This window comes from Nerophis lumbriciformis, linkage group LG30 (assembly GCF_033978685.3).
Source record: "Nerophis lumbriciformis linkage group LG30, RoL_Nlum_v2.1, whole genome shotgun sequence".
NCBI classification, from domain to species: domain Eukaryota; kingdom Metazoa; phylum Chordata; class Actinopteri; order Syngnathiformes; family Syngnathidae; genus Nerophis; species Nerophis lumbriciformis.
The window spans coordinates 13396992-13410324 of NC_084577.2; the positions used below are offsets into that span (position 1 = coordinate 13396992).

Sequence of the window (13333 nt, forward strand, 5' to 3'; positions counted from 1 at the left end):
AATAATACTATGTATCTCTAGTCTGGATGATTTAGTTCTTGTCACCCTGTTGTCCTCCCATCATGAAAAAAGGCTGTACTCACTCAGGTGCGCCGGCTGAAAATCGGGAGATTTTCGGGAGAATATTTGTCCCGGGAGGTTTTCGGGTGAGGCGCTGAATTTCGGGAGTCTCACGGAAAATTCGGGAGGGTTGGCAAGTATGGATTTGTACATTTCGTTCTATTTTGAAACAAAGAAAACAATCCGAAGTTGTCTTTATTTTTAAGTTATCGTGCCGTGATTTTACCCATATCTAAAATGATTTCGACACCCCCTGCCTTAAGACGCAAGCCGATAACATCTGATACTTTTACTCGATCCGATATCGGCATGAGATGTAGTGTCCAGTTTCAAATCTTGATCATCATTCCACCCTAAGAAGACTAAGTGACGTGCAGAAGCATTGTAGGCGGGAAAAAGAAAAAAAAAGAAAAGAAAAAGAAAAAAAAGATCACGTGGTCCCTGACATCTGTCCATCAGGGTTGACAGCTCGCATTTTCTAGCAAGTGATTAGGATATGAAAACCGACTCCACATACACGCACTTTTTGTCCTCTTATGACGAGTTGCGACATCAACAAACGGCCAAATAAACATACAGGAGGGGGAAAGCAGTAGAAGAAGGATAGCTGGATGGAGAAGACAAGTTAAGAGAGGGAGTCTTCTCACCTTATGACGGCCGTGTCGCCCTGGCGGACCGTGATGTTGTCGGTGGCCCGCTGCATATCCACACTGCGGACGGGGAATCCTGTCGGGATAAGACACAGCAGTCGGAAAAAAGAAGCTTGCAATTGCCTCCAGCACGGTTTGCGTCCGACCAACATGTTTCCAAAAAAGGAGAAGCGCGCCTTTCTGCGGCGATAAATCCAAAGAAAGTGAGGAGAGGACCGAGAGGAGTAGTCCAGAAGTCTCAGCGGGGATGGGGAGGGGGACGGAGAAGGTCCAATGGAGTCCGACTCCGACAAATAGTTCAGTGTTATCCTCGCACTGAAAGGTTTTTTTTTTTTTTTTTTTTTGCCTGCCAAGTGCAGCGAGAGCTCCCCTTTCTCTCTTTCTGATTATGTGGCTGCGACGCTCCTATTGGTCAGGACGACAGCTCCACCCGAGGTCTTTAAATGACACAGTCCGTGAGCATGCAGGAATAATGGAGATGCACACAGCCTAGACCAGGGGTCGGCAACCCAACATGTTGAAGGAGCCATATTGGACCAAAAATACAAAAAACAAATCTGTCTGGACCTGCAAAAAATTAAATTACATACATATAGTGTTTCATGAGATATAATTTGAATTAAGAGGACTTAAAGGCCTACTGAAACCCACTACAACCGACCACGCAGTCTGCTAGTTTATACATCAATGATGAAATCTTAACATTGCAACACATGCGGCCGGGTTAGCTTACTAAAGTGCAATTTTAAATTTTGCGCGAAATATCCTGCTGAAAACGTCTCGGTATGATGACGTCAGCGCGTGACGTCACGGATTGTGGAGGACATTTTGGGACAGCGTGGTGGTCAGCTATTAAGTCGTCTGTTTTCATCGCAAAATTCCACAGTATTCTGGACATCTGTGTTGGTGAATCTTTTGCGATTTGTTCAATGAACAATGGAGACAGCAAAGAAGAAAGCTGTAGGTGGGAAGCGGTGTATTGCGGCAGGCGTTGTGCCGGATAACGCACCCCCGCCGTAGAATGCACCCCCTGATTGTTGTGCCGGATAACACAGCCGGTGTTTCATTGTTTACATTCCCGGAAGATGACAGTCAAGCTTTACCATTGGCCTGTGGAAAACTGGGACAACAGAGACTCTTACCAGGAGGACTTTGAGTTGGATGCGCAGACACGATACCGTGAGTACGTATGCAGCTGCGGCTTCCAAACATTTGATCGCTTGCCTGTACGTGCCTGCCGCTCTGTGCATGTCACGTACGTAACTTTGGGGAAATATATGTGCTGTATGAACTTTGGGGAGGTGAACGGTACTTTGGGCTGTGGGATTGAGTGTGTTGTGCAGGTTTTTGAGTTGTATTGGCGGGTTATATGGACGGGAGGGGGGAGGTGTTTGTTATGCGGGATTAATTTGTGGCATATTAAATATAAGCCTGGTTGTGTTGTGGCTAATAGAGTATATATATATGTCTTGTGTTTATTTACTGTTTTAGTCATTCCCAACTGAATATCAGGTCCCACCCGCCTCTCACAGCATCTTCCCTATCTGAATCGCTCTAGTCCTTCACTCTCACTTTCCTCTTCCACAAATCTTTCATCCTCGCTCAAATTAATGGGGAAATTGTTGCTTTCTCGGTCCTAATCGCTCTCGCTGCTGGTGGCCATGATTGTAAACAATGTGCAGATGTGAGGAGCTCCACAAACTGTGACGTTACGCTACTCGTCTGCTACTTCCGGTACAGGCAAGGCTTTTTTATCAGCGACCAAAAGTTGCGAACTTTATCGTCGATGTTCTCTACTAAATCCTTTCAGCAAAAATATGGCAATATCGCGAAATGATCAAGTATGACACATAGAATGGACCTGCTATCCCCGTTTAAATAAGAAAATCACATTTCAGTAGGCCTTTAAAGGAAACTAAATGACCTCAAATATAGCTACAAATGAGACGTAATGATGCAATATGTATAGAGATGTCCGATAATATCGGCCGATAAATGCTTTAAAATGTAACATCGGAAATTATCGGTTTCGGGTTTTTTTTTATTATCGGTATCGTTTTTTTATTTTTATTTTTTTATTTTTTTATTAAATCAACATAAAAAACACAAGATACACTTACAATTAGTGCACCAACACAAAAAATCCCCCATTTACACTCATTCACACAAAAGGGTTGTTTCTTTCTGTTATTAATATTCTGGTTCCTACATTATATATCAATATATATCAATACAGTCTGCAAGGGATACAGTCCGTAAGCACACATGATTGTGCGTGCTGCTGGTCCACTAATAGTACTAACCTTTAACAGTTAATTTTACTCATTTTCATTCATTACTAGTTTCTATGTAACTGTTTTTATATTGTTTTACCTTCTTTTTTATTCAAGATAATGTTTTTAATTTATTTATCTTATTATTATTATTATTTTTTTAAATTACCTTATCTTCACCATACCTGGTTGTCCAAATTCGGCATAATAATGTGTTAATTCCACGACTGTATAAATCGGTATCGGTTGATTTATGCATCGTAATTAAAGAGTTGGACAATATCGGAATATCGGATATCGGCAAAAACCCATTATCGGACATCCCTAAATATGTACATATAGGCTATATGATATAGCTAGCCTAAATAGCATGTTAGTGTATTAGTGTGATGTTGTGCTATATTATGAACTAGACAGGGTGTTATATTTTATTTTGAACTATCGCTTTTATTTTGAAGAACCAGATGTCCGGTGCAGGAAGTGTCTTTGCTGTTTTTCGATTGTCTTACTTCCTTTTCCTTCGAACTTTTGAATGAGAAGGAGCAGATATCACTCCGCCAGAAAGTTGAGACCTGTGTATGTGTGTTTCGTCTTTCCAACACAGGTGGCCAATAAATACTGAACCGACGGCATGGTGAAGTGTCTTTTATTTTTTTTTAAATACACAACGCAGAATAAGACTCACTACATTAGCTTCGATTAGCTTGCAGTCATGCAGTGACCAAATATGTCTGATTAGCGCTCCACACAAGTCAATAACATCAACAAAACTCACCTTTGTGCTATCATGCACAACCTTAAAAGTTTGGTGGACAAAATGAGACAGAAAAAGAAGTGGCATAAAACACGTCCTAGAAAGTCGGTGAAAGTTATGCATGTAAACAAACTACGGTGAGTTCAAGGACCGACAAAATTAGTAGGACAAAACGACGCTCGCCAAATACTCGAATCAGTGAAGCATGTTTAATATAAACAGTGTGCTTTATAACAATTAGGGAGGTTTGTGTCATGTTTGTCCTCCTACAGAAACCATATTAAAACAAAAAAAATATTTTTTTCCCCCTCATCTTTTTCATTTTTCATACATTTTTGAAAAAGCTCAAGAGAGCCACGAGGGCGGCGCTAGGGTTGCCGACCCCTGGCCTAGACCTCATTTAAAAGCTGCCTTCTTATTGCTGTCAGGCGCCCTAAAAAGTTCCTATCATTGTTTGTTGTTGTAAGAAACTAGCCCAGGGATGCACTCAAACCATATTGCCAAGGTTTACGTTTGGAAAAAATGTCTTGGAGAAAAACTCTCAGGCTATGTCTACACTAAGCTGGGTAACCCCTTAAATGAATAATTATTTAGCCTAAGCCCCGTTTCAGCCGCACTAAACCATCGTTTAAGGTCCCCCTCCTCGGACAAATTTTTACACGGGTAAGTGCGACGTCTGTTTCTTGAACCTCCGGCTCTTAGCTTTGTATGGACTCATCGATCATTTACAAACTGAGTTCGGAGAAAAGTGACGTCAGAAAGAACGCGCCACAGCCAGGTTCATAATAAAGCGGTTTCGTAACTCGGAGGTAAACACTGGAAATATGAAGAAGGCGAATCATCCAGACGTGCCCGTGTTTGTCCTTCCTCCACATGTACAGACGCTTGTGGAAATCACACAGGAACATCTTAAGAGAAAGCGATTGCAGCTATTTGGGATACAACACTTCTCAGACGGCAAGAGAACTTTCCAATGTCTGGTCGGGTCGGCTGTGTTTCTACTTAGCGAAAAACTTTGTCCTTTTGTCGAAGGAGAGACAACGAGAATGCGAGCTCCTGTGGATGTGATAAAAAAAGGTAGCGCGTGCTTTGTGTTAAAAAACGGCGAATAACTGACTGTATCAGTTATTGTCCGCCATGTATGTCGCGGACTCAACATCTAAGTCGAGAGTATATAAAGTCACCAAAAACGAATGGACAATGAAGGTGAAGGCAAAAGAGTGAGGAGTGTCCTGACCAGATATCTAGATCCCTAGTTTGATTGATGTAAAATGTTCTTTATCACATTGTTTACGTGTCTAATAAAGATTTGATTAATTTATGATGTCTCAGGTGTGATTCACTACAATAGGGCCCAACAGCACACTAGATTCCAGTTAATTGAAATACCACAACACTGGATATTGTTCAGCTAAGTTACAAGTTAAGAACTTGCACACAAAGCAACACTGGAGGTGACTATGACGTGCATTTTCAGCGCATGCGTACTAGGTCGCGTTGCGCCCCTCCTCGAACAATTTTTTACACGGGTAAGTACGCCGGCTATTTCTTGAATCTCCGGCTCTTAGCTTTGTATGGACTCATTGATCGTTTACAAACCGAGTTCGGAGAGGAAGTGACGCCAGAAAGACCGAGCCCCACACAGGAAGTGACATCAGAAAGATGGAGGCGAGTCATCCAGACATGCCCGTGTGAAAATCACACATGAATACCTTCCATCCATCCATCTTCTTCCGCTTGTCCAAGGTCGGGTCGCGGGGGCAGCAGCCTAAGCAGGGAAGCCCAGACTTTCCTCTCCCCAGCCAATTCGTCAAGCTCTTCCCGGGGGATCCCGAGGCTTTCCCGGGCCAGCCGGGAGACATAGTCTTCCCAACGTGTCCTGGGTCTTCCCTGTGGCCTCCTACCGGCCGGACGTGCCCGAAACACCTCCCTCGCGAAGCGTTCGGGTGGCATCCTGACCAGATGCCTGAACCACCTCATCTTGCTCCTCTCGATGCGGAGGAGCAGCGGCTTTACTTTGAACTCCTCCTGGATGACACTGCTTTTCACCGTATCTCTAAGGGAGAGCCCCGCCACCCGGCGGAGAAAACTCATTTTGGCCGCTTGTACCAGTGATCTTGTCCTTTCGGTCATAACCCAAAGCTCAAGACCACAGGTGAGGATGGGAACGTAGATCGACCGATAAATTGAGAGCTTTGCCTTCTGGCTCAGCTCCTTCTTCACCACAACAGACAAATACAGCGTCCGCATTACTGAAAACGCCGCAACGATCCGCCTGTCGATCTCACGATCCACTCTTCCCTCACTCGTGAACAAGACTCCGAGGTACTTGAACTCCTCCACTTGGGGCAAGATCTCCTCCCCAACCCGGAGATGGCACTCCACCCTTTTCCGGGCGAGAACCATGGACTCGGACTCGGAGGTGCTGATTCCCATCCCAGTCGCTTCACACTCGGCTGCGAACCGATCCAGTGAGAGCTGAAGATCCTGGTCAGATGAAGCCATCAGGACCACATCATCTGCAAAAAGCAGAGACCTAATCCTGCAGCCACCAAACCAGATCCCCTCAACGACTTGACTGCGCCTAGAAATTCTGTCCATAAAAGTTATGAACATAATCGGTGACAAAGGGCAGCCTTAATAATACCTTAAGAGAAGCAAACGCGCAATTGCAGCTATTTGGGATACAACACATCCCAGACGGCAACATAGACGGTTGAGCGACGGTTTTGGATAAGGCCTGGAAGAACGGCAGCCTGGTGGGATATGTTTGTCACATAGTGTGTTGTGCCAGCTGAAAGGCAAGAGAACTTTCGAATGTCCAGGTCAACTGTGATTCTACTTAGTGAAAAACTTTGTCAATTTGTCGAAGGGGGAGACAACGACAGATTACGAAAAATAGCGAATGCATTTGGACTGGCAAAGCAGACAATCAGTTATTCTCCGCGATGTATGTCGAGCGATTACTCAACGTTTGGTTTTGTACTCCATATGTGATGGGACACAAGTAGGGGATTTTATTTTTTATGTTTCATTGCCATGCATGTTTTAGAGTGTTTTTATTGTTGTGGATTTTAATTGTATGTTTTATTGCTGTGGAATTTGATTGTATTTTTAACTGCATGTTTTTACACGTTGCAGACTTTGATTGTATTTTTAATTGCCTGTTTTTATTCTTTGTGGACTTTGCTGGCATTTTAAGACGTTGCCCAGTTTAGCTTGTTGCCCCTGACAACCAAAGTGCCTAATCGAACGGCACCTGAAATCAGACGCACCTGTGGAGCATTAGGGCTGCACACATTTAAAAAGGAAGAGCGACCGAAGGAAGAGCGACCGAGGAAAGCGCGACGGAAGGAGGAGGAAGCGACCGGAGAGTATCGACAGGCTTTGCCAAGAGCGTCCGGGTGGACGCCCGCAGGCTGGGAAGGAATCCAGGACTACACAGCAGACCCCGCAAGCTACCGGAGTGAACCCCAAGAAGCCCACAACACGCAGGGGCAGAGGAAACTCTGCCTCCGAAGTAAGTGACGTGGATTGTGGATATGTGGGGGTGATCAAACTGCCTTTGGCTGTGGGCTTGCGGGCTCGTGCGTTGTACCCTGGCTGTGTGGTCCTGTGGGCAGGAGCGATCGGGACCCAGAGATCTGCGGTGACTCCCGGGAGTGACCAAGAGGCGGAGCGAGACGGGACGGGTACGGCCACGTAGGTCCCGCGAGTGACCGGCGACTGGCAAGGAGAGTGGGCGTACCCAATACTTCGACGCGGAACTACAGCAGGGGCAGGGGAAACCCTGTGTGGCGTCAGCCCGGAGAGCGTCTTCGTAGTTTTAGAAGATTTTATCCCCGTGGCCTGCCTCCGTTTTAATTCTGTGTGCAGGAGGACACCGTGGAAGTGGGTGGAGCCAGGACGCTGACCCACTACGCCTGTCGCGGCTGTACCCTCAACATATTATTGATTACCAATTGGTATTTTTAGTATTGACAACTGGACGGTTTTAATCTGTATTGTAATAAATTGTAAATCAGCATCATTATCTTTCCCTTATTTTGGACGGCTGCTCTCACTACATTGGGTTCTTAATATTTATATTAGTTTTTAAGCAAAATTTTATTAGATTGTCATATCCCACCACTCGGGTCCATTACACATACTTCGTACGACCGCCCATTTTAAGCCAACAAGCACCTTGTCCTGAACAGATATCTATGATTGTTGTTAAATGTTTTTTTATCACATTGTTTACTTGCACACGCCCAATAGAGATATGATTCATGTATGATGGCTCGGGTGTGATTCACTACAATAGGGCTAGTCTAACAGCTGCTGATGGTGAGGAAAGCAAGGTTTATTGTTAAAAGAAATGTGGCAATAAGCTACATTGAAACACAGGGTAAGAATACACTACCAGGTCAAAGGTCACTATGATGCGCAAATTTTTTTCACGCATGCGTACTAGGTCGCGTTGCCCCGGCAGACTGAGGATGGTAGGGGGTCTTAAACGACCTTTGTGTGTGTGTGTGGACAAGGGTAAGGTTAAGTGGGATTTACCCTGGATAACCTTAGTGTAGAAGGGGCCTCAGTCCGAATCACGACGCCGATGCAACCTGCCTGGATAAGGAAGGATGAAATAACTTCCAGCGCTGCAAAGACATTGAACAAGGCATCGCCAAGGACAGGAAAAACAAACTAAATCCATCCATTCATCCATTTTATATATACCACTAATCCTCTTAGCGTTCACTGGGGGCTGGATGGAGCCTATCCCGGCTGAGTTCCGATAAGAGGTGGACATTACACATATCATAGAGCAATTAAAAGATACAGACAATCAACCACCGTTAAAGGGGAACTTGCAATTTTGGGGGGTGAATTTGACCTATTATTCACAATTCTTATGTGAGACAAGAACTATCATGGTTGGTGTTCTGCTGTGTTTTTGGTTAGTTCCTGTCCTGCGCCTTTATTTTGGTGACTTCCTGTTGTGTTGGCGTTTTTTCGTGACCTCTTCACACATCTTTGTCACAGAGCATTTCCCCTCACCTGTTTTCTATTTGCATTCAGTTCTATTTAAGTTAAATGTGAGCCACCATTGTTTGTTGATGTTACTATCCTTGATCCTCTGAAGACCATAGACCAGTGGTTCTTAAAGGGGAACATTATCACCAGGCCTATGTAAGCGTCAGTATATACCTTGATGTTGCAGAAAAAAGACCATATATATTTTTTAACCGATTTTCGAACTCTAAATGGGTGAATTTTGGCGAATTAAACGCCTTTCTATTATTCCCTCTCGGAGCGATGACGTCACAACGTGACGTCACATCGGGAAGCAATCCGCCATTTTCTCAAACACATTACAAACACAGAGTCAAATCAGCTCTGTTATTTTCCATTTTTTCGACTATTTTCCGTACCTTGGAGACATCATGCCTCGTCGGTGTGTTGTCGGAGGGTGTAACAACACGAACAGGGACGGATTCAAGTTGCACCAGTGGCCCAAAGATGCGAAAGTGGCAAGAAATTGGACGTTTGTTCCGCACACTTTACCGACGAAAGCTATGCTACGACAGAGATGGCAAGAATGTGTGGATATCCTGCGACACTCAAAGCAGATGCATTTCCAGCTGGACTGGACGGATCAGCTTTCAGGAAAAGAGAGCGGATGAGGGTATGTCTACAGAATATATTAATTGATGAAAACTGGGCTGTCTGCACTCTCAAAGTGCATGTTGTTGCCAAATGTATTTCATATGCTGTAAACCTAGTTCATAGTTGTTAGTTTCCTTTAATGCCAAACAAACACATACCAATCGTTGGTTAGAAGGCGATCGCCAAATTCGTCCTCGCTTTCTCCCGTGTCGCTGGCTGTCGTGTCGTTTTCGGCGGTTTCGCTTGCATACGGTTCAAACCGATATGGCTCAATAGCTTCAGTTTCTTCTTCAATTTCGTTTTCGCTACCTGCCTCCACACTACAACCATCCGTTTCAATACATGCGTAATCTGTTGAATCACTTAAGCCGCTGAAATCCGAGTCTGAATCCGAGCTGATGTCGCTATACCTTGCTGTTCTAACCGCCATGTTTGTTTGTATTGGCATCACTGTGTGACGTCACAGGAAAATGGACGGGTGTATATAACGATGGTTAAAATCAGGCACTTTGAAGCTTTTTTAGGGATATTGCGTGATGAGTAAAATTTTGAAAAAAACTTCGAAAAATAAAATAAGCCACTGGGAACTGATTTTTAATGGTTTTAACCCTTCTGAAATTGTGATAATGTTCCCCTTCAACCTTGTTGGAGGTACCGAACCCCACCAGTTTCATATGCACATTCACCGAACCCTTCTTTAGTGAAAAATAAAATGTTTATTTTTTTTTTTTTCAAATTCAAGACAAAGTTTTTTTTTACTAGTGCACAAAATGAACCGTGCATGAACATCACCTTGTTCAAAGAGCAAAACCAACACGGTGCATGAACTCGCAACAAATTACACACTTGATTGGGGGGTATCCATAATACTTAGACTTAGACTTCCTGTTTATTGTCATTCAAATTTTAACTTTATAGTACAGATAGGCAGAAGTTTTTATTTACACGATTGATTGATTGATTGAATTAAACTTTTATTAGTAGAATGCACAGTACAGTACATATTTCGTACAATTGACCACTAAATGGTAACACCCGAATACGTTTTTCAACTTGTTTAATTAAGTCGGGGTCCACGTTAATCAAATCATGAGTCTGGTGTGTCTTGACCGCTGCAGTGGAGGCTTTGCCGAACCCCTGAGGCCGACTCACCGAAACCTTAGGGTTCGATCGAACCCAGGTTAAGAACCACTGCCATAGACGAACCTTTTGGATGCTTAATGCAAGTAACTCGGAACTGTGTGGACGCCGTCAGCTCCAGATTCCCTGTAAGTGTTTTGCATTTTGTTTTGTTTCATCATAGCCTGTTTAGTCAGAGCACTTCCCCGTTGCCCTCGCTTTTTCTTCGTTTTTATTAATAAATTCCCCTTCATTACCACAGGCTCCAACCTCATTAATCTGCATCCCTAAAGTCAGGACAACTTCCGGCGTGTTCCCATGACGCACCGCTCCTCTACGCATGACAAGAACAAGGCAAGGCAAGTTTATTTACAGAGCACAATTCATTAAAGGTGTAAAAAAAACACACAAAAAACCGCTTTATCGAATGAATCGCGATTTTTATTTGTAACGGTTCTTAATCGATACAAAAAAATCGAATACATTTATTTATTTATTTATTTTATTTTATTTTTTTAAATTAATTAATCCAACAAAATAATACCATAATAATACAATTACAATTCCAAAACCAGCAACTTTCGGAATAGCAATCAACAGAGCAATTGAGAGGACACACAAACATGACACAAAACAATCCAAAAGTAGTCAAACAAAAATTAATAATATCAACAACAGTATCAATATAAATAATAATTCCAACATAGCAGTGATTAGAAATCCCTCATTGACATGATCATCACAGCCATTTGTAAAAAATAAAAACATTTAAAAAATGAACAATAGTGTCACAGTGGCTTACACTTGCATCGCATCTCATAAACTTGACAACACATTGTGTCTAATATTTTCCACAAAGATAAAATAAGTCATATTTTAGGTTCATTTAATAGTTAAAACAAATAAATCAATATTTATTTAATGTAAATCTGTTTTGTCCAGCCACTCAGGCAAATCATATTGTGGAAGTAAATACCCATATCTGCCTGCTATACAGTTTTTGTTTTTTTAAAAGGGAAGTGTGGGATACTTCTATTGTTACTTTATTTGTATTTGACTTTATTAAATCTGTGGGTAGAGTTTTATTAAACAAAACCAAGTTTCTTTTAGGTAGTATAAAAAATTAATACAGCACCCAATGTCATCAAAAAGTTTGGATTTTGAATCGAGAATTGATTTTGAATCAAACCGTTACCCCTCAAGAATCGGATCGAATCGAACCGCGTGGTGCCCAAAGATTCACAGCCCTACAATTCATACACGAGGCAGTTCAAAGTGCTTTTTACAAGAAGGGAAGTACAAGAAGTGAAAAAAACCTCATAATTCAGGAAAACAATCATATCGTATTCTCCGGACTATAGGGCACACCGGATTATAAGGCGCATTATAAGGTCTATTTTCTGTCCTTTTTCATATATAAGGCGCACCGGATTATAAGGCGCATTAAAGGAGTCATATATATATATTTTTTTCTAAATGGAAAACACTTCCTTGTGGTCTACATAACATGTAATGGTGGTTCTTTGGTCAAAATTTTACAGATCATCATCAAGCCGCTTTCTGACAGTCACTTCAGGATGCGTCGTTTTGTGGGCGGTCTTATTTACGTGGCTCACCTTCGACAGTGTCTTCTCCCCGTCATCTTTGTTGTAGCGGTGTAGCGTGCAAGGACGAGAGTGGAAGAAGTGTCAAAAGATGGAGCTAACTGTTTTAATGACATTCAGACTTTACTTTAATCAATAACAGAGCAGCATCTCCTCATCCGCCGGAAATGTGTCCCGTGAAAAATCGTCCGACCGGAACTCTCTAATTACTAAAGTTCCTTGGGTGAATAATGTAAACTCACTACACCGGTATGTTTTAGCGCTTTCATGGCGAGTTTACTGACATTTATAAGTAATAACTTTACACTACTTTATATTAGAAATGGCAACAGCAGAGGATGAATGTCCCATAACAAGAAGATAGAGAAAAAGAAGAAGCTTATCGACTACAATGTTGGACTACAAATGTGGACGCGTGCAATTTTTCAGGATTTATGCAGATCCCAAATACAGATCAGCAGGTACCAGAAGGTAAGAAAAGTTGTTTTTGTATAATATTGCGAAACAAAACGCCAGATGATATTTCTTACCTTATACACACAACATAATATTACTCCTATGTTGAAGCACAGTACAATCCATCAAGCGGTGCGGCTTCATAGCTTACCAAAGTCGTACTAAAACATTTTGATGGATTTTTGAGCGCCATGTGTAATGTTCTATATTTTCAATGGAACATATAACATGTTGGTGTTGTTTACTTGAGTCATATTGCCATCATAGAGCAGCCTACACTTATCTCTTATGTTTGACTGCCATCTGCTGGTCACACATATCATTACACCGTGTACCAAATAAAATAGCTTCGATAAACTAATTTATTTCTTTCCTTAGGCGCACCGGGTTATTGGGCGCACTGTCGAGTTTTGAGAAAAAATAAGATTTTAAGTGCGCCTTATAGTTCGGAAATTACGGTAGTCCAATTACCGTAGCAAGTATGTTTGGGAGATGTGGAGTAGACATTACAGTAGAACAAACCCCTCAGATCTTTCAATGGAGATTTGATTTTTTAATTTCCCCACTGTGCGTTAAACGCCATTCCACCGTGCTTAAACTCATTACCTGGGGGTATTAGTTTTCTACAAGCTGTCTCATGTATTTGTGTTCAAAACAGACAATGTTGCTTTCAGAGCCTTTTTTCAGGAAACAAAGCTATACAGCAGTGGTGTCAAGGCCTTAATGTCACTTCATTGATCGAAAAAGTACCCTTCAACAGGCACCAGA

At 42.5% G+C, this 13333-nt stretch overlaps 1 protein-coding gene across 3 annotated transcripts in view; it reads right to left on the bottom strand.

The window, feature by feature from the left end:
• lsamp (limbic system associated membrane protein) overlaps positions 1–13333 on the bottom strand; it is a 1017468-nt gene that overhangs the window by 476646 nt on the left and 527489 nt on the right. Inside the window, exon 2 of one of the 3 annotated variants that reach the window (XM_061925611.1) lies at positions 708–786. In XM_061925611.1, coding sequence (XP_061781595.1) covers positions 708–786 — 79 coding nt within the window. Of the gene's footprint in view, positions 1–707; positions 1172–13333 lie in introns of those variants that run through there. The other 2 variants (XM_061925610.2, XM_061925609.1) reach the window with 2 other exon arrangements.